The sequence below is a fragment of the Phacochoerus africanus genome, chromosome 15, assembly GCF_016906955.1.
Source record: "Phacochoerus africanus isolate WHEZ1 chromosome 15, ROS_Pafr_v1, whole genome shotgun sequence".
NCBI lineage: Eukaryota > Metazoa > Chordata > Mammalia > Artiodactyla > Suidae > Phacochoerus > Phacochoerus africanus.
This window is the reverse complement of record NC_062558.1, coordinates 60,031,564-60,054,922: the sequence shown is the minus strand read 5'-3', so window position 1 is coordinate 60,054,922 and position 23,359 is coordinate 60,031,564. Positions and strand designations below refer to the sequence as shown.

Sequence of the window (23,359 nt, the reverse complement as noted above, 5' to 3'; positions counted from 1 at the left end):
GGCGTGCCCCCGGGGTGTGAAGTAGTCATGCCGGTGTGATGCTCCCACCTCCGGTCTCACTGGTGCTAACCACACTTGTTCTCCACCTGTCTCCGGAGCCTGGGCCATTCCGACCTCCGCCCTGAGCAGCTCTCTGCCGGTGCGGCGATGGAGGAGGAGCTGAAGTGCCCTGTGTGCGGCTCCCTGTTTCGGGAGCCCATCATCTTGCCCTGTTCCCACAACGTCTGCCTGCCTTGCGCTCGTACCATCGCGGTGCAGACCCCGGACGGTGAGCAACACCTGCCCCAGCCGCTCCTGCACTCCCGGGGCACAGGGCTGCCCGCAGGCGCCGCCGCTGCCGCACCCCCTCTGGACCACGAGGCGGCGGCTGGCCCGGCCTGCAGCGGCGGGGGAGGGGGCACAGCTGGTGGCTTGGGCGGCGGCGCGGGAGGTGGCGGCGACCACGCGGACAAGCTGAGCTTGTATAGTGAGACAGACAGCGGCTATGGCTCTTACACCCCGAGCCTCAAGTCCCCCAACGGGGTTCGCGTGCTGCCCATGGTGCCCGCGCCACCCGGCTCCTCGGCCGCGGCGGCCCGGGGTGCCGCCTGCTCCTCGCTGTCCTCGTCCTCCTCAAGCTCCATCACGTGCCCGCAGTGCCACCGCAGCGCCTCCCTGGACCACCGTGGCCTGCGAGGCTTCCAGCGCAACCGACTGCTCGAGGCCATCGTGCAGCGGTATCAGCAGGGCCGCGGGGCGTTGCAGGGGGCGTCCGCAGCCGCTGCAGTGGCCATCTGCCAGCTGTGCGACCGCACCCCGCCTGAGCCCGCCGCCACGCTCTGCGAGCAGTGCGATGTGCTCTACTGCGCTGCCTGCCAGCTCAAGTGCCATCCATCCCGGGGACCCTTCGCTAAGCATCGCCTGGTGCAGCCGCCGCCACCTCCAGCTCCCGCCGAGGCCGCCTCTGCGTCCCCAGGCACCGCCCAGGGCGCCCCCAGCGGAGGTGGCGGCTGCAGGAGCCCAGGAGGCACCGGGGCGGGAGCTGCCGGGGGCGGCGCGGCCCGCAAGTACCCTACGTGCCCCGAACACGACATGGAGAACTACAGCATGTACTGCGTGAGCTGCCGGACCCCGGTGTGCTACCTGTGTCTGGAGGAAGGGCGGCACGGCAAACACGAGGTGAAGCCGCTGGGGGCCATGTGGAAACAGCACAAGGTGAGCGCCCTCTGGGCAGGTCGCGTGGCGCGGGTGCAAAGAAAAGGGTGCTCCCCTTAATGACATGAACTCCAGGTACTCTAAGCTGGGCGCTGGAGATGGAAAGGGCATGGAGAGATGACATACGAGGTCCCCTCCCCCCAGTATTTTATGATTCTAAACAAAAATCATCCTGAATGCTGAAGCAGGACCCTTTCACTCCCAAAGTTGACCAACACACTACCTTGATCCCTGTTGATTTATGGCACCTAGGACCCCTTCCTCCTCAAAAGTTTTTGTCTTTTTTTTTTTTTTTAAGTGCAAATGTTACCACCTGCCTGCAGGAAAATGTCTGATAGTATCAGCGCTTTGTTAATCCCTGAGGGCAGCTTAAAGGAAAGATATAATTCCTCTCGTGCTTTATTCGATAATTTAGGTGTGTGCCCTTTTAAGAAGGGAGCAGCATTCTCCCCCAGAGACCTTCTTTTAACGGGGCTCTGATCAGTGGGAGCATTGCGGGGTTGTAGAGTAAGGTCCTAGGAAGACAGCCAGGTACATCCACGTGTGGGCTGCCAGCAACCTGTCTTCCCCAGGGACTTGCCTGGGGTGGCACCTCTCACCTCCCAAGTGGGAATGGCATATGCTTGTGGCTACCAATGTGTCCTCATGTCTGACACAAAAGGAGAGAAGCCTTCAAAATCAGGTCAGGCCCTTGACCCGGCCCCAAGGCAAGAAAGGGATGTTTTTCTAACAAGCCATCCCCTTAACTTCCTAATCAAAGGCCAGGCTAATCAACCAAACTCATTGCTGAGGTCAGGGAGCCGGGTCCCTTATTTGAAGACACACAACTCCCCCAACTGCATCTGCAAATTTGGAGTGTCCTCTTTCTGGTAAAAGCTCACCCCAAAAAGGGGCAAATAGCCCAGCCGGAAGTATGTATTCTAAATAGTGTTGCAGTGAACATAGGGGTGCATGGATCTTTTCAAATTATGGTTTTCTCCAGGTAGATGCCCAGGAATGGAATTGCTGGATCATACAGTAGTTCTATATTTAGTTTTTTAAGGTGCTTCCATTCTGTTCTCCATAGTGGTTGCACCAATTTACATTCCCACCAGCTGTGTAAGGAGGGTTCCCTTTTCTCCACACCCTCTCCAGCATTTACTGTTTGTAGACTTTTTTTTTTTTTGCTTTTTAAGGCATATGGGGGTTCCCAGACTAGGAGTCTAATCGGAGCTACAGCTGTCGGCCTACACCACAGCTCACGGCAACACTGGATCCTTAACCCACTGAGCGAGGCCAGGAATCAGACCCACAACCTCATGTGTCCTAGTTGGATTCGTTTCCACTGTGCCACAATGGGAACTTCTGTTTGTAGACTTTTTGATGATGGCCATTTTGACTGGTGTGAGGTGATACCTCATGGTAGTTTGGGCTTGTATTTCTTTAATAATTAGTGGTGTTAAGCACCCTTTCCTGTGTTTTTTGGACATCTGTATGTCTTTGGAGAAATATCTGTTTAGATCTTCTAGGAAGTATGTATTCTTTTTTTTTTTTTCAAAATCAATTGTTTCCAAATTATTTTTCTTTTTTTTATAATTTTTTAATTTTCCCACTGTACAGCAAGGGGGTCAGGTTATCCTTACATGTATACATTACAATTACATTTTTTCCCCCACCATTTGTTCTGTTGCAACATGAGTATCTGGAAGTATGTATTCTGATTGAGAAGGAAAGACAGTCATGGTTCTCTCCTATCATCCAGCTGGAAACAAACAGAAAGGGCGGCATAGATGGGAGGAGAACATGGTACCAACCATTTATACTGTAGATTTGTTATATACTGTTGCTATATAATTTCACTTGCTAAAACATGTATGTTATTACTGTAACTCAACATTTTCAAATAAAAGAGTTAGGAAAGAAAACAAATGAAGAACACTTTCTAAATCCACCTTGGAGAGGGAGATTTACATAGTAGGCCAGAAAAGGGCTATCTGGAGTCAACTTACTAATTCTAGAGCAGTGGTTCTCATTTGGGGACAATTTCATTCCCCCTTCAGGACATTGCCAGTGTGTGGAGATGATTTTGGTTTTCACACTTAGGGGGTCACTACTGGCGTCACAGGGTAGAGGTCACGGAGACTGCTAAACAGCATACAGTGTCCTGGAAACCTCCCCCAAAACAATTACCCAGAAAAATATCAACAGTGCCTCTGCAGAGAAACCATGCTGTTCTAAACCTCAGGGATTGTAATTCACTTGCTGTAAGTATTTAGACACAATTTTCAAGCCCCTGAATAAGAATATCTAACTCAGGTAATTGTTATCAGGAGTAAGTATAATGCTGTGTGTTTAGCCTCTAACACAGTACCTGATTCTCACTAACCAAAATATATTATTTATTATTATTACGGTCCTAACACTTAAAACCATAAACACACAGAAAGCTACAGGGCAGCAGCAAAGAGTGCTTATTTGACCTCAGTGGCTTGGTAACCTGAAGAAAACATGAACTGATAGTGTTTATGTTGAGTCCTAAAATAGCTTTGAGCTAAATGAGAATGTATGGTTGAGTGAGTTATCATTCATCTGACATTTTGTTGCATATTGCTTCACTATAATTGTAACTGCCTTGCTTATTTCCTCTTCAAGTAGAGACATCATTAAAAAAAAAACCCCAAAAAAACAAAAAAACTTTAGCCAAAAGTCAGTGATCCATTACCAAGACGAGAAGTATATAAATTCACATTCAGATTTTCACAACCTAGAAGGCTAGAACTAATTCTGGGGGGTTGCCACCCAAATCTGTAGACTTAGCGATGAGTGGAAAATGAAATGAGTTAAGATGAGTCTGCAGTCCTAAAAGAGATTGAAGCTCTTTATCTGGAAAAGTGCGTTGGATAATGAGCTACGGTTTCAAGAATGGAAATTATGCAGGAGAAGCATCGGTCCTCCTTGATGTGATGTTCGCAGCAGTTTTACAACATTTCTATAGGAGGAAATATGTGACATTTGCTCAATAGAGTGGGTCAGTTATCTATGGGGAACACAGCTATGCAAATCCAGTGTCTCAATTTAATGTCACGGCTTCAGAGAACTAAGACCGACTCCTAAATCCAGAAGGAATTCCATGAGATTCTTCTGTGAAAACCTGTTTTCAAGAGTGAGCAGTTCTGCTGTTCTCTCTCAGCAGGTGCTCTTTTCTGCAGAAAGGGACATCACTGAGCACTTATGAGCATCTCAGCTAGGGGCTGGAGATAAAAGGAAAAGATAACCAAGTGTGCCCTGGAGACCCTTTGGTCTTGCAGGAAAATAGACCCCCTTTGTGAGCTGTGAAGGTGGCTACTTTTGAAAGATAAACTAGAGCACTCAATTTCACGCTCCCACCATGGCAGTTGAAATTCTTTAGTAAGACTTCTAGTCTCTGGATGTTGTTGTTATCATCTAAAATCTCAGGAGCTTTGACAGAGCTTCGTGCACTGCCAGCACTAGAATTGGGACAGAAACATTTCCCTAACATTCCTATGATCAGAGAAGCCTTAATCAAAGATTTGTTTACTCTCTTGTGTGACTGGGACTTGCCATCTAATTAGTGATTCTTAGGGAAAGAGACATGTAAGTGACACTGAAATCTATTTTGAAACAAGACTGGTTATCACCTTTCAAAAACAGCCTAAACACTTTTGGTCTTGGCCAAACACATTTTGAGATGATTCTCCGGGAAGAGGATGAATAATTTCAAAGAACTTCTGATGTGAAGAAACTGTATTGTGAAAGATAGGATAGGGAGGAGAAGCTTTCCATAAGAACTTTTTTTTTTTCTTTTTTGGGCACCCTGCAGCAAATTGGAATTCCTGGGCCAGGGATTGAACCCACATCCCTGCAGCTGCAGAGACACTGTTTATCCTGCTGTACCACAATGGGAATTCCTTCATGAGAGCTTTTGTCCTTTTGCCTATGGACTATGGAATTCTAATTTTCCTTAAACCAGAGGGAGAAGGTCACTGTGGGACGTAACTCTTCCTAGTGTGACATGTCTCAGAATATCAGCAACCACTGAAATTCCTGTGGATACAGAGTCAACCCTGAATTAAGATGGGTAGAAGTTGGAGTTCCCGTCATGGCTCAGAGGTAATGAACCCAACTAGTATCCATGAGGATGTGGGTTTGATCCCCGACCTCGCTCATTGGGTTAAGGATCCGGCATTGCTGTGAGCTGCAGTGAAGGTTGCAGACATGGCTCGGATCTGGTGTTGCTGTGGCTGTGGTATAGGCCAGCAGCTACAGCTCCCATTGGACCCCTAGCCTGGGAGCTTCCATATGCTGCAGGTGTGGCCCTAAAAAGCAAAAAATGAATGAATGAATGAATGAAATGGGTAGAAGTTTGATTCTTGAGCTAAGGTAGGGACTGCTGGATAAGCCCATCTCCAGAAGTCTTTTGAGAACCATGGACAACAGAAGAGAATCAAGACAAAGTCTCATTAAGGGAGTTCCCATTGTGGCTCAATGGGGGTAAATCCCACTAGTATCCATGAGGACTCAAGTTCGATCCCTGGCCTCTCCAGTAGGTAGAGGATCTGGTGTTGCTGTGAGCTGTGGTGTAGGTTGTAGATGTGGCTCAGATCCTGCATTGCTGTGGCTGTGGGGAAGGCTGGCAGCTATAGCTCCAATTCAACCCCCAGTCTGGGAACTTCCATATGCAGCCCTAAAAAGACAAAATGACAACAAAAATATCTCATTGGTTTCCCAGGACTACTCTTCCCAATGAGTCAGCACTTTGAAGAGCAAAGGAGGTGAGGTCTGGAAATCACAGGAAAGACAGGACTTCAGGTTACTCCCAGGTCCTAAGAAACTGCCAGAGGGCATCTGGTTTCTCAGCAGCCTGGTCTTACCTTCTTTTATAAAAGACATAAAGAAAGGCTTTTAGCCTTTAAAGCCTCAGAGGAAAGACTTCTTCCATTAAAAGAGATTATACATAAATGATGAAGGCAGAAAGTGTAATTCTAACAGTATACAATCAGAAGTATGCTTATTGAATACCTGCAGTATAACACAGGGAATGTCTCTGCGGTGGCTCAGGTCATGGCTATGGCTTGGATTTGATTCCCTGGCCTGGGGACTTCCATATGCTGCGTGTGTGGCCAAAAGGAAAAAAAAGAATTAGAATTATAGAGCAGAGATGTAGAAATTAAATATCACCCTCAAATTCCACTTTACAGAGAAAAAAATTTCTAACATTTTGGAGTTTTTTCCTCTAGAATCCTCTTGTGTATTTATTTCATAACTATCTTTTTTTATTAAATAATATAATATAAATATCTTTCCTGTCCATTTCTATCTGTCATTTTGGATGGCTGCATGTGATTCCACTGTAAGGATTTGTTATTTTATTGGATCCATGCTGCGATGGTGGACTTCAGGTTGTTTTCAGTCTTCTGCTGTTATAAATGCTTTTCAAGTTAAATCTAAGCCTATACATACTCTTGAATTATTTCCTAGGTTAAACTTCTAAATATGGAGTTACTTTATCATAGGAGATCTGGCTTTAAGATATCTGATTAATGTTGCCAAGTTGCCTTCCATAATGTTTAATACTTATTTTATCTCCCAATGGCAACATTTTGTAAAAATTAAAAATTCATGTAGACAGGGACCTTGGAGGAAAGCAAAGTGAATTGTCTTGTTTCTAGTAATTATTTTTTGTTAGTTTCACTAGATTATTGTTAGAACTATTTTTAAAAAGAGGACCAAAAGTATCTAGATTTTTTGTTTTTCTTTTTAGGGCCATCCCCGTGGCTTATGGAGGTTCCCAGGCTAAGGGTCGAATCGAAGCTGTAGCTGCTGACCTATGCCAGAGCCACAGCAATGCAGGATCCAAGCTGCACCTGCGACCTACACCACAGCTCACAGCAACGCCGGATCCTTAACTGAGCAAGGCAAGGGATAGAACTTGCATCCTCATGGATACTAGTCAGATTCGTTTCCACTGAGCCATGATGGGAACTCCTAGATTTTTATATTTTTAACTACAGTTAGTGATCTGCCTTCTCTCAAAAATTAGTATAATATGCACAACTATTTCCTAAATATTCCTTCTTGGATTTTAAGGCCCATAAAAAGACCAAGCCTTCAGGGTCCATCTAAAACACTTTTGAGGGGTTCCCATTGTGGTTCAGCAGCAATGAACCTCACTAGTATCCATGAGGACGTGGGTTCAATCCCTGACCTCCCTCAGTGGGTTAAGGATCCAGCATTGCTGTGAGCTGTGGTGGAGGTCATAGATGCAGCTCCATCCCATTCTACCCCTAGCCTGGGAACTTCCCTAAAGAGCAAAACAACAACAACACTTTCCAGTGAGGTTAAACGGGGGAAAAGTGAGCTAGGTAGAGAGGCGTCCTTGATAGAAATCTTCTGGAAGGTCTGAAGTGCCCAGCTCTGTGGCTGATCATTCCAAACTGAGTTACTAAACAGAAATGCATTAGGGCCCTCAAAGCATGTGGCAGGGAATTAATGGAAGCCTGGATTTTTTGAGAAGTTGAATCTTTCACCAACTCTGAAGTTCTAGAAAATGAAATGCAAAAGCTGGCTTCAGTTCCCTCTGCCCCAGACTGGCTAAGAACCAATGGCCATCCTTTGGGAACAAAAGCTGACTCTGCCACGTCCTCTGAAACCACCCTCTGTGTTAACATCGTCCCTATCTTTAAAGCCACCTGGGCCGTAGGCTGCCCGGTGCTTGGGTTTAATTCCAAGCAGGTCAGTAATTCAGGAACAACTATTAGAAAGAGACCCTGTGGGGAGTTCCCATCATGGCTTAATGGTAAGGAACCTGGCTAATATCCATGAGGTTGCAGGTTTGATCCCTGGCTTTGCTCAGTGGGTTGAAGATCCAGCATTGCCATGAGCTGTGCTGTAGGTCACAGACATGGCTTGGGACTGGCGTTGCTGTGGCTGTGGCATAGGCTGATAGCTACAACTCCAATTTGACCCCTAGCCTGGGACCTTCCATATACCTCAGGTGTGGCCCTAAAAAGAAAAAAAAGAAAAAGAAAAAGAAAGAGCCTCTATGTTATAAGGTTTGAAGTACAAGCATTCCTCACCACTCCACACATCAGGAAGATAAAAAGTGGGTTTGAGAGAAGGCAAGAGTCTGTCATCTTGAATTGCTTTACTCTTCTCTTTGAAGACTGTTTATAGAGTGTAGGGTTTGGGTTGAGGAGAACACTGACGACTGTATTTCATACTGTATGATCAGGCGGTCACTCCAAGTTTAAAGTGCTACAGTTTCAGCCTTTATCTGGGTCAACATTCGTGGTGATGGGACCTTACTTGTGGCTCTGAAGGAGATACACCTCCTCCTAGAGCAGAGGGATCTCTTAATCTCTGAGACAGACTAGAAGGATCCACAAACTGGTACACCGCCTGTTTCTATAAGTGAAGTTTTATTGGAACATAGCTATGCTTGTGTATTTCCACGTTGCCGATGGCAGCTTTTGGCTCCAGTGGCTCTTGGTGGAGCTGAATAGTTGGGACAGACATCTGTGACCTAAAAAGCTGAAAATATTTGCTCTCTGCTTCCTTTTTTTTTTTTTTTTGGTCTTTTTGCCTTTTCTAGGGCCGCTCCTGCGGCTTATGGAGGTTCCCAGGTTAGGGGTCTAGTCGGAGCTGTAGCCACCGGCCTACACCACAGCCACAGAAACACGGGATCCGAGCTGCATCTACGACTTATACCACAGCTTATGGCCATACCGGTTCCTTAACCCACTGAGGGAGGCCAGGGATGGAACCCACAACCTCATGGTTCCTAGTTGGATTCATTAACCACTGAGCCATGACGGGAACTCCTGCTCTCTGGTTCTTTATGGAATAAAAAAGTGCTGACTTCTGGACTGGGGACTCAAAGTGTGGTCTGCAGCCCTGGGAACTTGATGGAAATACAGACTAGTCCTACTGACTCAGGATTTGAATTTAGCAAGATCTCTACTTGACTTGGACAGATATTCAAGTGTAAGAAACCCTAATGGGCATGCTTTGGGGGCTCCAGGGTTCTGGGCCCATCACTCTCACTGTGCAAGTCACCTGAGAAGTGGTGTGAGCCCTCAGCCTGAAGCTGATACTCAGTTAGTGGGCTCTCCTTGCTCACACTGCTCCAGGCAGGACAGCCCAACAAACCAAGAGAAGAGTTGCTGGGGCAAAGAGGGGCAACTTTATTTGGAAAGCCAGCACACCAGGAAGATGGTGGACTTGTGTCCCAAAGAAACGTCTTGCCCAGGTTCTCATGCTGGTTTGTTTTACAGAACAAAGAGGTCGAGGTGAGACGGTAAAGTAAAGAGGTGATAAGTTGTCCCAGGCATTTCCTGGTTCCACAGTGGGTGTGTTAATTTCTTCTTTCCTGCAGCCATTCACAGGTGGGCCTGGTCAGTATGTTTCCTGTGAGCTTAAACAAAGGTATTTTAGCTTAACACTTAAGCATAGGAGGCAGACTTCCTGGAGACAGACCATTCTGTATACTTTAAGCTGTAGGCAATATCCTTTCAGTGATTCACTGGTAGCCAAAGCAATAGAATACAAGGTTAAAGTGAAAGAAACTGATCCAATGTAGCGTCAGATTTGTTCTACACGGAGTCAGATTTATTCTTCTCTACTACATAGAGGTTTGAACCGGAGAGTCTTAGTTACCCCGGGAAACTTCAGGTCCCCAGAATCTTCAGGTTCAACAAATTTGAGGAGCCAGGAGGCAATATGGTGCTCAGAGGCCACCTGGCCCCAAGTCAGGCAGGAGCCTCTGAGGGGTGGTGGTGCTGTCTGAGACCTCCCGTGCCAGAACATAGGGGTCTCATAAGAAGGAGATTCTGGATAAATCCTCTTTGCTGCTTCTCTAGGGTTGAACAGAAATGTATTTACTGCTGGGTGTATTTCTGGGTTTCCTTTTGGTTTATGTCTTCGTCATTCTACAAAGAAGCAAAGAGAGTGCTTTCTCTACTCTTCCGCCAGTTTTGAAAGGTCTGACTGATGCCCAAAAGATGATACTGGAATCCGGGTTCTTGTTCACAGCAGTCAAATAATGAATTCCATGAACACACAGGCAGCAAGCAAGCAAAGTCTTTATTAAAGAAAAGCAAATAGCTCCCAAGACAGGTGGGAGGGGGGAGAAGAGCCCCCTTCTTTATTGTCCTATAGGGATTTTTATCTCTTAAAGGTGGGGCGGGGGTACCAACGTGGGGTCCAGAAAGATGTGGTTTTCTCCCATTGGCCTTGCTCAATTACCTATATCAGTCCTTGTCCAGTAGGGGTCTTAGGAGTGGGAATGTCCCATGTAAGTTTTATGGCTTCTTTGTCATTTTCTTTCCTTAGATTGTCACCATTCCTCTCATTCCTTCTTTTTTTTTTTTGTCTTTTTGCCTTTTCTAGGGCCAAATTCGCAGCATATGGAGGCTCCCAGGCTAGGGGTCTAATTGGGCCACACTCGCAGCACATGGAGGCTCCCAGGCTAGGGGTCTAATTGGAGCTGTAGCCGCTGGCCTAAGCCAGAGCCACAGCAACGCAGGATCCGAGCCATGTCTGCAACCTACACCACAGGTCACGACAATGCCAGATCCCCAACCCACTGGGCATGGCCAGGGAGCGAACCTGCAACCTCATGTTTCCCAGTCGGATTCGTTAACCACTGAGCCACACCAGGAACTCCTCATTCCTTCTTTATCAGCTGAGGAATGGGCTAGAGATTCGCATTTCCTATAGTAAACGAAGCCTGTGGGGAATACACATTTCCTATAATAAAACAAGGCCTGTGGAGGTGTTACTCCCTGGAGCCCTTAAGCCACAAATGTTAATCAACATCCATATCAAAAGAATGTATCGGAGCGCATGCTCCTACACTAACTCCTTGAGTTAGTATTCTCTCTCATGCCCAGGGAAGAGGGAAGGTTGGAATCCCCAGAACCATGGAACCTAAAGGAGCAGACAAGAGAGAATACAGGCAGGAGTTCCTGTGTGGCGTAGCAGTAAGGAACTCGACTAGTACCCATGAGGATGTGGGCTCGATCCCCACTCAGTGAGTTAAGGATCCGGCATTGCCATGAGCTGTGGTGTAGGTCACAGATGCAGCTCGGATCAGGCATTGCTGTGACTGTGGTATAGGCTGGTGGCGATAGCCCTGGTTTGACCCCTAGCCTGGGAACTTCCATATGCCATGGGTGTGGCCCTAAAAAGACTAAATAAATAAATTAATTAAGTCCAGGCACACACTGGGGGGCTCTCCTCAATTCACCCCTTGCTGCTTGGAATTCCCTCTTTCAGGGATAGGCTGTTTCCTAAAGAGATCATACACTCCTCCTCCTTCTTCGGCAAATAAGGAACAGGAGGCCACAAGGCCTGCTATAGTTGCACAGAAAGTTGCAAAATGATTCTGTGAAAAGATAATTGAGTTTTCTCCTGTAGATTTTTTTTTTTTTTTTTTTTGCTCTTTAGCACCCCACCTGTGGCATATGGAATTTCCCAGGCTAGAGGGTCTAATTGGAGGTACAGCTGCCAGCCTACACCAAAGCCACAGCAATGCCAGACCTGACCACATCTTTGACATACACCACAGCTCAAAGCAATGACAGATCCTCAACCCACTGGGCAAGGCCGGGAATTGAACCCATGTCCTCATGGATCCTGTCGGATTCATTACCACTGAGCCATGAAGGGAACTCCCTTTCCTTATAGATTTTGATTAACTCTAAAAATGTAACAGAATGCAAACAGACCCAAAACAGATTCATACAGCATCCCTAAAGAGTAATTATGGGAGTTCCCCCTATGGCGCTGTGGGTTAGGAATCTGACGTCATGGCTCACCTTGCTGTAGAGGTACCAGTTTGATCTCCGGCCTGGCGCCCTGGGTTAAAAGGATCCAGCTTTGCCACAACTGTGGCATAGGTCACAGCTGTAGCTCGGATTCAATCCCTGGCCTGGGAACTTCCATAGGCTTGTGGGTGTGGTCATTTAAAAAAAAAAAAGAGTAATTATGAATGGAAAAAATAAAGGGTTCGCTGCCAGCTACTCCAGAAGGTGAGGGCAGAGGGTGGGACACAACCCCTCCCGCAGCCAACTGCAATGGGCAGCAGGGAAGGGAGATAAAAGGGTGAGGAGGAGACAAAGCATCCTGTCTAGAGCAAGTAAAAGAGGTTGCAGGCTGGAGGGAATCTAGAGATCAAACAGCACTGCCTCTTCTTTTTCCACGTGGCTACAGAGGGAAGAAGTAGTTCACAGGGAAGAGAGAGTCAGGAAAGATTCACAAGGGACAGAAGCCAGTGAGTTGGGGCTCGTTAGCTCAGGCGTCAGGCGTCAGAAGGGGTCTAAGTGACAGAAACAATGGACAGGGATACAGAGCCCTCCAGCACTCACTCCAGCAGGAGGGGCTGAGCCTTGGTCACATGTCATCTGAAAAATCTGTCCAGACAGTGCCTAGTTTAGAAAAATAGGTCAAGGTTGTGTTAGGAAATTTAGGCAAATATCTGTACTCATCCCATCTCCCACTTCTTGGATTCAGGAAACCTATAAAATGTGAATAATCAGAAATGACGGAGTTCCTGTCGTAGGGCAGCAGAAACAATCTGACTAGGAACCATGAGGTTTCGGGTTTGATCCATGGCCTCACTCAATGGGTTAGGGATCCGGCGTTGCGGTGAGCCGTCGTGTAGGTCACAGACGCGGCTCGGATCCTCGTTGCTGTGGCTGTGGTGTAGGCCGGCAGTTGTAGCTCCGATTTGACCCCTAGCCTGGGAACCTCAATATGCCTCGGGTGCAGCCCTAAAAAAACCCAAAAAAAGAAATGACCAACCTTTTTGAAACAGAATACTGTGGCTTACCATTCACTCCCTAAATTATGAGTTACTGAATGTTTGGCTTTACTCATCAGCTATGTACCCACATAACGTAATCTCTAGCACTTACTATGGATAACTTAATAATTGATGATGCCTCTTAACCAGTAAGTCCTTTTCTCTGAGCTTACGCCCCTAAGGAGTATTTATTCTTCAATTCACCTAATTACTTATTCAGTTAACACTTAACTCTTCAACGCCAGTGTCATTCCACACACCATTGTAAGCACCAAGGAATTATCCTGTTCTGGCCTTAGGGGGTGGGTCTTTGTGGGGTGCATGTTGATTCCACTACTGTTCCTGGAGAAAGAGTCTTGTCTCAGAAGGAATTCAGAAATGGAAACTGAGAAAGTGAAGTGAGGATTTATTTGAGAAATATACCCCCAGAAGGGAGGTGGGCAGACAGGTGTGTAGCTGCCCTGCGTTTCTTTGGCACTGGTAATGAGGGGCGCACAAATGAAGAGGTGGAATATTCACTGGGAAGGAGGGGCTTGGAGTCATATTCTCTGATTTTCATCCCAGCTCCACTTCCAGAAGGGAGGAGGGATTTTTGTCCTTATTTAGCCTTGATCGAAAGGTTCATGGCCATGGTGCATGATGGGAACTTCTTATCTGCATAGCTGATTTTATTATAATGAGGGCATAATAAGCAACAAGTTGCTAGAGATTCGCACCCTCTTCCACCTTTCTTTGTCTCCAGGGCACTCACACTCCAAAAAGTGTGGTTTCCTGTCATTCTGGAGGTTCCTGCTTTTCTTTGTCCGTGGACCCCACTGTTTCCATGATGCCTGGTTTCCTGCCCCCTGGCCATGGCCCCACTCTATCTGCTCATGTCAACTCTCTGCCTGCTGTCACACTACCTCATGCGTTTTGCATGAGTCCCAACCTCGCCCACTCTAGGACCTCCACGTGCCCATTTCTCCTGCCTCCCCTGCCCTTCTCCCATCCCCAGGCATGGTCCCTGGGAGTGGAGTAGTTTCCGTGCATCCAGTTCTCTGTGTCCAGTTTCCAGCCTTGTCACCACATCTGCCTCAATAGTGAGAGCAACCTCTGAACCTTAGCTTAGGCTGACCACGAGGGCAGTCGAATGTATATTGGTTCCTGGGTTCTTGGTGCAGGGGCTCTGCTCCAGGGCTTTTCCAGTTGGCAGGTGGCTCAGGAAAGGGGGAGCGGGGCTGGGTGCAGGAACCCTCTGGTGTTCGGGCAGAGGCAGAGCCTCAGAGGTTTTGTGTACTAGGACTGAACTGGGGCAGGATCCACCATTAACCAGAAACAGTTAACACCAGAAGTCGTGAGAAGAGCTTCAACCCGCAGGGTACGGCTGGACTGCCAGTGCCAGCACCACATGGCCCTTTTAATTAAGCCCCGTGTGTGAGAGCACTGAGACTTGAATATCAGACAAGGTCAAGGACAAATCAGTTCACTGACGTGGGGCTCTGCGGAGCCATGCTAGGTATGAGGCCCCGTGCTGCCCCTGCAGAGGGGCCCAGGCAACTGGAAGGACAGGAGAGCTGACGCATCCCCCCTGGGCCTCCCCTCTCCTGGACAGCAAGTGAGATATGCCCGAGAAGGAGTTCAAAGGGCATGTCCCATTTGGGGAGGGTGCAAAAGCTTCAAGAGGAGGTGGCATTTGGGAGCCATTTCTAGGTCCTTGGTGTCTAACCTGCTCATCAACCAGGGTAATCCTGAGAACAAAGACTGGGTTTCAAAGGAGACCCTACAGGGGCTTCTCCACAGAGACTGCGGCAAACACAAGAACTATCTCTGAGGCTGTGCGAACTGAAAGTGCAGGGAGGTCCTAGTTGAGTAGTTTATTTTTATTTATTTATATTTTTGTCTTTTTAAGGCTGCACCTGCAGCAAATGGAAGTTCCCCGGCTAGGGGTCAAATTGGAGCTACAGCTGCCAGCCTACACCACAGCACAGCAACTCTGGATCCGAGCTGCGTCTGTGACCTACGCCACACATCAGTCCTTACTTAGCCCACTGAGTGAGGCCAGGGATTGAACCCACATCCTCACGGATACCAGTCGGGTTTGTTACTGCTGAGTCACAATGGGAGCTCCTGGTCAGGTAGTTTAGATAATTTATGTATTAGTCTGCTCAGGTTTCTATAACAAAATACCGTAGACTGAGTGGCTTAAACAATAGAGAGTTATTTCTCCCAGTTCTGGTGGCTGAACATCCAGGACCTGGCTGCCGGCCAACTTCATTCCTGGCAAGGCTCCCTTCCTGCCCTGCAGACGGCCACCTTCTCGTGTGTCCTCACATGGCCTTTGCTCAGTGCACATGAGAGGAAAGATCTCTCCCACGTTTTTTCTTATAAGGGTGCTGATCCCATCCTCTGGGCTTCACCCTCATGACCTCATCAACCCCCAAAGACCTCACCTCCCAACCCCATCATATTGGGGGCGAAGGCTTCAACATATGACTGTTGGGGAGACACATACAGACCATAACTATCTGTCTAGGAAAAACCCATATTAGGGAGTTCCCATTGTGGCTCAGTGGGTTATGAACCCGACATAGTATCCATGAGGATGAGGGTTTGATCTCTGGCCTCACCAAGTTGGTTAAGGATCCCAGCTGTGGCTGTGGCATAGGCCGGCAGCTGCAGCTCTGATTCGACTCCTAGCTTGGGAACTTCTATATGCTGCAGGTGCAGCTCTGAGAAAAAGCAAAAAAAAAAATCCATTCTTTCATTTAATTCATCTTCTGTCTGGATATTTCCTTCTTTGAAGACTATGGTGTAATTAACATACACAGTGATGGAACAGTCCATTCTCATTTCTCAGGCTGCAGGCTCTTCCCTCAGACCATAAAGACACAATTTTCAGTGTCCCCGGCAAGCCCTCTGGATAGTCTTTATGGAAAAGAGGACGATGTCTCAAACTGAAGTCAGGAGTTCCTGCTGTGGTGCAACGGTATTGGAGGCATCTCAGCAGCAGAAGGACGTAGGTTCAATCCCTGGCCTAGCACAATGGGTTCAGGATCCGGTGTTGCTGTGGTTTGGATCCAATCACTCACTGGAGAACTCCACATGCCACGTGGTGGCTGAAAAACAAAAAAAAAACATACCAAAAAACTAAAGCCAAATACAGTGTGCTGTCAATCCCTGTCACGGTGTCACATTGCCAATAAGTGAGCCATTTGTACCCTGAGAAATGGTTCCCACCTTGCCCCCCGCCCCAAGTCCTGGCTGCTTTTCCACCGGAATAACCAGGCTCAGTTTCCACAGTTCTGTCCCCTAGGCAAGGAGAGGTGACACAAGGGTCGAGAATGGTACAGTGGGTGCTGGGATATCCCCTAGTGGCGACCGGCCCTCACACAGCACCCAGGCTCTCCCGGGGGACCAGGAGACCAGGACAGGGGTCTGTGTGGGGATAAGCACATGTGGGGACAGGGTTGGGGTGCATAGAGGTGACACAGAGGGAGAGATCAGGTGAGTCTGGGGGCTGGGCTGTGAGATCATTCCCCTTTCAGCTGGGTGTTCGCTCAAGGTCGCCGGAGGCCTTCAGGATCACTCTCTTCTGGGCTTCTGGCCAAGATCCTCTGTCTGCTTGCCAAGCAGGAAGCAGGTCAGCTGGCAGTGGGGTGGGCTGGGCCGCTGGGGACTGGTGCTGGTGGGGACAGAGCTACACTATCTGCAGTGCCAGAGTGAAGGGGAGGACCCTTACTAACTCAGCAAAGGCAATGGATCTTCTGGGGCCTATGTGCTCAGCATCCGCTTCTGCTGGAATGGTCCCTTTGTTTTTTGTTCAGCCAGTGGGCAGTTGTGGAGCCGCTGCCTTGTGCCAGGGCTTGGCTAGAAAGGCAAAGACAAAAGACAAGAACCCACCATAGGACTGGATAGGTTCCTAGGGAGGGAGCAGGTGGGCTCCATGCTCTGGTGAGAATGGTAGGGAGAGATGTGCTACTCTTTGGTGTTTTTTTCTTTTCTTTTTTTCTTTCTCTCTCTCTCTTTTTTTTTTTTTTTTTTTTTTGCTTTTTAGGGCCACACTGGTGGCATACGGGAGTTCCCAGGCTAAGGGTCGAATTGGAGCTGTAGCTGCCAGTCTACACCACAGCCATAGTAACGCCAGATCCGAGTTGTGTCTGCGAGCTGCATCACAGCTCACAGCAATGCTGAATGAAGCAAGGGATTGAACTTGCAGCCTCGTGGATACTAGTGGGATTCGTTTCCGCTGCACCACAGCAGGAACTCCCTGCTACTCCTTTCTGGACTTGTCTAAACTTCAATTTGAAAATCTGTGTCATTGAAGATGCCCCTCGGGGGGCTGAATGATGCTGACCCCTCCATCTCCTCCTGAGTGCAGTTAGCAGGGATGGGCTGAGTTGCCGCAGGACCTGCCCTCCTCTAAGGATGGGCCCAAAGGTTTGGTTTGCCCAGAACAGCAATCACAAGCCACACATGTCAGCTGAAAATGTAAACTACATAAAAATTTCTTCCATTTTTTAAAATTATAGTTGATTTACAATGTTGTGCCAATTTCTGCTGTACAGCAAAGTGACCCACTCATATATATATATATATATTCCTTTTCTTATATTTTCTTCCATCATGTTCTACTCCAAGAGACTGGATATAGTTTCCTGTGCTGTACGGTAGGACCTCATCGTCTATCCATTCTAAATGCAATAGCTGGCAACTACTAACCCCAAACTCCCAGTCCATACCACTCCCCCCGCCCCCAGCAACCACGTCTGTTTTCTATGTCTGTGAGTGTGTTTCTCTTTTGCAGATAGGTTCATTTGTGCCATATTTTAGATTCCACCTATGAGTGATATCATATTTGTCTTTCTCTTTCTGACTTACTTCACTTAGTATGAGACTCTCTAGTTGCATCCATGTTACTGCAAATGGCATTATTGTATTCTTTTTATGGCTGAGTAGTATTCCATTGTGTACATATACCACATTTTCTTAATCCATTCATCTGTAGATGGACATTTATGTTGCTTCCATGTCTTGGCTATTGTGAATAGTGCTGAAATGAATATATGGGTGCATGTGTCTTTTTTAAGGAAAGTTTTGTCTGGATATATGCCCAAAGTGGGATTGCTGGGTCATATGGTAGTTCTGTATTTAGTTTTCTGAAGTACCTCCATACTGTTTTCCATAGTGCTTGTACCAATTTATATTCCCACCAGCTGTGTAAGAAGGGTCCCCTTTTCTCCACACCCTCCCCTACATTGTTATTTGTAGATGTGTCAATGATGGCCATAAACTAAATAAAATTTAAATCCAGCTCCTGAACTACCTTTTAAGTGCTCAGAGCCACCCATGCTGGTGGCAGCCAAGGTGGACGGGGCAGACACAGAACACTCTGCTCCTCCCATAAGTTCTAGCAATATTCTTCAGGTACAGATAATTGCAACAGGGTGTGGTCTGCGCTGGGTGAGTGTGGAGGGGAGGGGCCGACCCAGAGGGGGAAGGGCAGGGAAGCCAATGAAGGAAGGGCTTCCTTGGGAGCTGCCTCTCAGCTGAGTCATGCCCAAGGCACCCAACCCTCCCCCAGCAGGACAGAGCCCAGACCTCATCTTGACCTCGCCTTGCATGTCAGTGCCCCCAGCCTGAGGCCCTGGCCTTCTCTTTGCATGCGTCTCCTGTATCTTCTCATCCAGACCATGGCTTCATTGGCCGTCTTTACCTGAGCCGTGTTTGTACCATCCGGTGGATCTCAACCCCTGGAGGGTTTGCTAAAGGACCGACTCCTGGGCTTCGCCCCCAATTTCTGATCAGTAAGACTGGGGTGAGGCCAGAGAATTTGCACGTCTAACAAATTCCTAGATGAGGCTGAGGGTGCTGGTCCAGGGACCACACTTTGAAAACCATTGATATAGTTCAAATAGATAATATGCATTGATTCATTCATTCAACAAATATTTGTTTAACATGCCAGGGGCTTCCTGGATGTGAACACCCAGGCAGGGTGTCTCGGAGGGGAGACAGACTGTATAAACATACCTGTATCAGATGGTGATGAACGTTACGAAGAAAAATAAAGCGAGGAGAGGCCTCACTGATGGGTGATATTTGAACAGAGACCTTAAAAAGTGGAGGGCAGGTGTAATCCTGGCCTTTCTGGACCCATTGTTGTTCATCCTTGGCTTTTTAATCTGAAAAATGAGGTCATATTAAAAATGAGGGCATCAGTTTACTCAATTGCAAGGGTTTTTATTTTATTTTATTTTTGTCTTTTGTCCTTTTAGGGCCACACCTGTGGCACATGGAGGTTCCCAGGCTAAGGGTCTAATCAGAGCTATAGCTGCCGGCCTACACCTCAGCCACTGCAACGCCAGATCTGAGCTGTGTCTGTGACCTACACCACAGCTCACGGCAACACCAGATCCTTAACCCACTGAGTGAGGCCAGGGATCGAACCCGCAACCTCATGGTTCCTAATCAGATTTGTTTACAATGCGCCACGACAGGAACTCCAATCGCAAGGTTTTGAAGACAAATTTGGTTACATGTGTTTCATTAAAAAGAAGCCTGATGGAGTTCCCCGGTGGCTCAGTGAGTTAAAGACCCTGCATTGTCACTACTGTGACTTGGAACGCTGCTGTGGTATGGGTTCGATCCCTGGCCTGGGGAGCTTGTGCCTGGTGCAGCCAGAAAAAAAAAGACAAACCAAAAGAAGCCTAAGGTAAAGACTATAGCTTTTATAGTCTGCAGCTTCACCTTTGGGTCCTGGCAATGAGCTGTGTAAGGAGTCTCCAGGACAAAGGGAGAGGCCACCAGCAGCCCGAATCCCCTTCCAAATGATGCCTTGGGACCCCTGAGTCCATCTGGCTCCAGCCCATTTCCAGGTCTCTTTCCTGCCCACCCCTCCTCAGGCCAGAAGGTGACTGTGTATGGTGGACAGCATGTGGCCAGGGACCTGGGAAATCATGCATAGATGTCCGAGTGTCCTATGGGGGGCGGTAGAGCAGCCTTGGGAAGGGAGGGAGCCAGGCCTGGCCAAGGCTCTACTACTTGCCTTCTTGTCCTGGGTCCTGCAAAGATCAAGGGTGGGCAGACCTGGAGTTCCTGTCATGGCGCATCAGAAATGAATCTGACTAGGAACAGTGAGGTTGTGGTTTCGATCCCTGGCCTCGATTGGTGGGTTAAGGATCTAGCGTTGCCATGAGCTGTGGTGTAGGTTGCAGATGTGGCTCGGATCTGGCATTGTTGTGGCTGTGGCTGTGGTGTAGGCCGGCGGCTACAGCTCCCATAGACCCTTAGCCTGGGAACCTCCATATGCCTTGGGTGTGGCCCTAAAGAGACAAAAAGACAAAAACAAACATGGGCGGACCTGTCAGCCTGAACTAATGAGCCAGTGCTCCTTCCTTCTATCCAGCTTTGGGGTCCAGACAGAAGGGTGTGGGTCACCCAACACCATATCCACTACAGCTGGAAAAATAAGCACATGCTGGGAAGACCATGAGTCAAGACGGGTTCCTCATAGACAAGGATGGCTCATGCCTGAGGGCAGTTCTGCCCCCTCTGTTTATAAAGACAATCCTCTGTGATGAAGTGCAGACTGTGTGCCTTAGATGTCTAATTTTCCTTGTCAACCTGTGATGTCTTTCAGGCCCAACTGTCTCAAGCCTTAAATGGCGTGTCCGATAAGGCAAAGGAAGCAAAGGAGTTCCTGGTTCAGCTAAAGAATATTCTGCAGCAGATCCAGGTGAGCATAGCTCGGGTGGGAGGCGAGTCTATTCAGGAAGCATGAGAGACATGGAGAGGAAGGGAGAGATCCCCAAGCAGACATTTTTCGGTCTTGAATATGAGAAGGCCTAACTGTCCCACTGTCCAGCCTCAGATGTTGCATTTACTGCACACTCTATGCACTGACACCCATGCAATATCTGCTAGGAGAGGGATTTTACATGAATGCAGAGAGAATCGTAAAAAGAGAACTGGACACAAATAATGCAGGCCTCTGCATGGCCACCAAACCCCCACGCGGTACCTGTTCACAGTGCCTCTATACCGATGCATCGGAATACAAAAGCAGCAACGATGAAATATATGTATTTACTGAGCACCCATGTTGGGTCACATACTGAGCCCAATGCAGATCAGCACGGTGCAATCTCTGGCCCAGGAGCTCTGCCTGAGGGGAGAGAGCGACACACCTGTGTTCTGTAGAAATGCACACCTGGAGACGGTGAACCCATCAAACATCCCAGTGTCTGGATGGAGAAGAGGGAGTGAGAGCGCTGAATCCCTAACTGGCCAATGAAAACTGTCCTTCCCCTTGTGGCTCAGTGGAAACAAACCCAACTAGTATCCATGAGGATGTGCGTTGGATCCCAGGCCCCGCTCAGTGCATAAAAGATCCTGTGTTGCTGTGGCTGTGGTGTAGGCCAGCAGCTGCAGCTCCAATTCGACCCATAGCCTGGGAACTTCCATGCACCGCATGTGCTGCCCTTAGGATAGATAGATAGATAGATAGATAGATAGATAGATAGATAGATAGATAGATAGATAGTACTTCCTAATGAGTTAAAGTGCAGAATTCAGCCACCAGGCATTTCCTGTCCTGTTTCTGATGCTTCAAGGACACCAGATGTATCAGTTTGGTGGGGCTGCTGTCACAGAGTACCATAGATTAAGTGGCTTCAGCAGCACTAACTTCTGTTCTCACGGTTCGGGAGGCTGGATGTTCAAGGTCAAGGGGTCAGCAGGGATAGTTCCTTCTGAGGCCTCTCTCCTGGGCTTGATCTTTCTTTCTTTCCTTCTTTCTTTCTTTCCTTCCTTCCTTCCTTCCTTCCTTCCTTCCTTTTTTTTTGTCTTTTTAGGTTCCCACTGAGAAATGATGGGTACTCCTCCTGGTTTGTTTGGATTTTTTTTCTCTGGTCTTTTTGTCTTTTTAGGGCCACACCCATGGCATGTGGAGGTTCCCAGGTTAGGGGTCTAATTGGAGCTCTAGCTGCCAGTCTACACCACAGCCACAGCAACTCCAGATCCAAGCTGCATCTTCGATCTACACCACAGCTAACGGCAACGCCAGATCCTTAACCCACTGAGCAAGGCCAAGGATCAAACCCGCAACCTCATGATTCCTAGGCAGGTTTGTTTCTGCTGCACCATGATGGGAAGTCCCTCCTCCTGGGTTTTTTGACGGCCGTTTTCCCCCTGAGTCCTCACACCCTCCTCCCAGCATGCGTGTCTGTGTCTGGTCTGCCTGGTCTCCTCTTCTAAGGACACAGTCAGATTGGATGAGGGCCCACCTTTAACTTTCTCAGCTCTTTCAAGGCCCTGTCTCCAAACACAGCCCATTCTGAGATGGCGGGGGTGAGGGCTTCAACATGGGAATTTGGGGTGAGGTGAGAGGAAGGGACGAACCCATTTGGCTCATGACCCAACGTCTGAATCAGGCCAATCTGAGATCTAGAAGGATTCTTTTACAATTGAGAGAGATCCTACAGCAAGAACACTAGGTTTTGGGAAGTGTTTTTTGTTTGTTTGTTCTTTTCTTGTTTTACTTTTTTTTGATTATAAAAAGCAGAAGTATGTGCTAGAGAAATTTTGAAAAGTAGGTAGTAACAGAAGAAAAAGTTTCCCAAGATCTCACCCCCCTGAGGTGATCACCTCACCATTTTGACATGTTGTTCCATTACTTTGGGGACACACACACACACAGCCTGTATGCGATTATGCTGCACACACATGTAGCAGCTTTTTTCCTTAACAGTCTCTCATGAGCTTTTCCCACCCCATTGACCTTCACTGGCAGGTTGGGATGACTTCGGTTGTTCATTCCCCCACAGATGTGCTGAGATGCATATCTGCACGTCCCCAGTCGCATGCTGGGATGAGCTGGCTGAAGCACCCCTGTGTCTCCAGCCTTCGCCATGTTTCAGCCTGTCTCCTTCCTAAAGCTCTCTGCTTCCCCAGGAGAATGGCCTGGACTACGAGGCCTGCCTGGTGGCTCAGTGTGATGCTCTGGTTGACGCTCTCACGCGACAGAAAGCCAAGCTGCTCACCAAGGTGACCAAAGAGAGGGAGCACAAGGTCAAGGTAGGTGCCCCTGGTGACCCTCAGTCCCATCACAGCCTCTGCCCTGGGGGAGGAGTATTCGGTGTAGACACAGGGACAGCGTTAGTTGACCCAGTGAATGAATGAAATGAATGAACAAATGAGGTAAGGAAGGACTGAGCAAGCTGCCCAGGGCCTGCTTACACTCGTATCACTTTCCGTGGACCCATCAGCACCTGTTGCCTTCCGTCTTCTCTAGGTCCCCTTCCCTGTTCTCCTTTTGCAGAGCAGAGGGGCCTGCAGCAGGTAAACAGGCCTTGTGCTGCTCAGGGCTCAGGCTCTGCCCCTTCC

General features: G+C 48.1%; 1 protein-coding gene across 2 annotated transcripts in view; it reads left to right on the top strand.

Annotated features, from left to right (window-relative positions):
- The first annotated feature begins 147 nt into the window (after positions 1-147).
- TRIM67 (tripartite motif containing 67) overlaps positions 148-23,359 on the top strand; it is a 37,218-nt gene continuing 14,006 nt past the window's right edge. The window contains exons 1-5 of one of the 2 annotated variants that reach the window (XM_047760838.1): positions 148-268; positions 395-903; positions 967-1,194; positions 20,616-20,711; positions 22,928-23,050. In XM_047760838.1, the coding sequence (XP_047616794.1) occupies positions 148-268; positions 395-903; positions 967-1,194; positions 20,616-20,711; positions 22,928-23,050 (1,077 nt within the window). Of the gene's footprint in view, positions 1,195-20,615; positions 20,712-22,927; positions 23,051-23,359 lie in introns of both variants that reach the window. The other variant, XM_047760837.1, reaches the window with a different exon arrangement.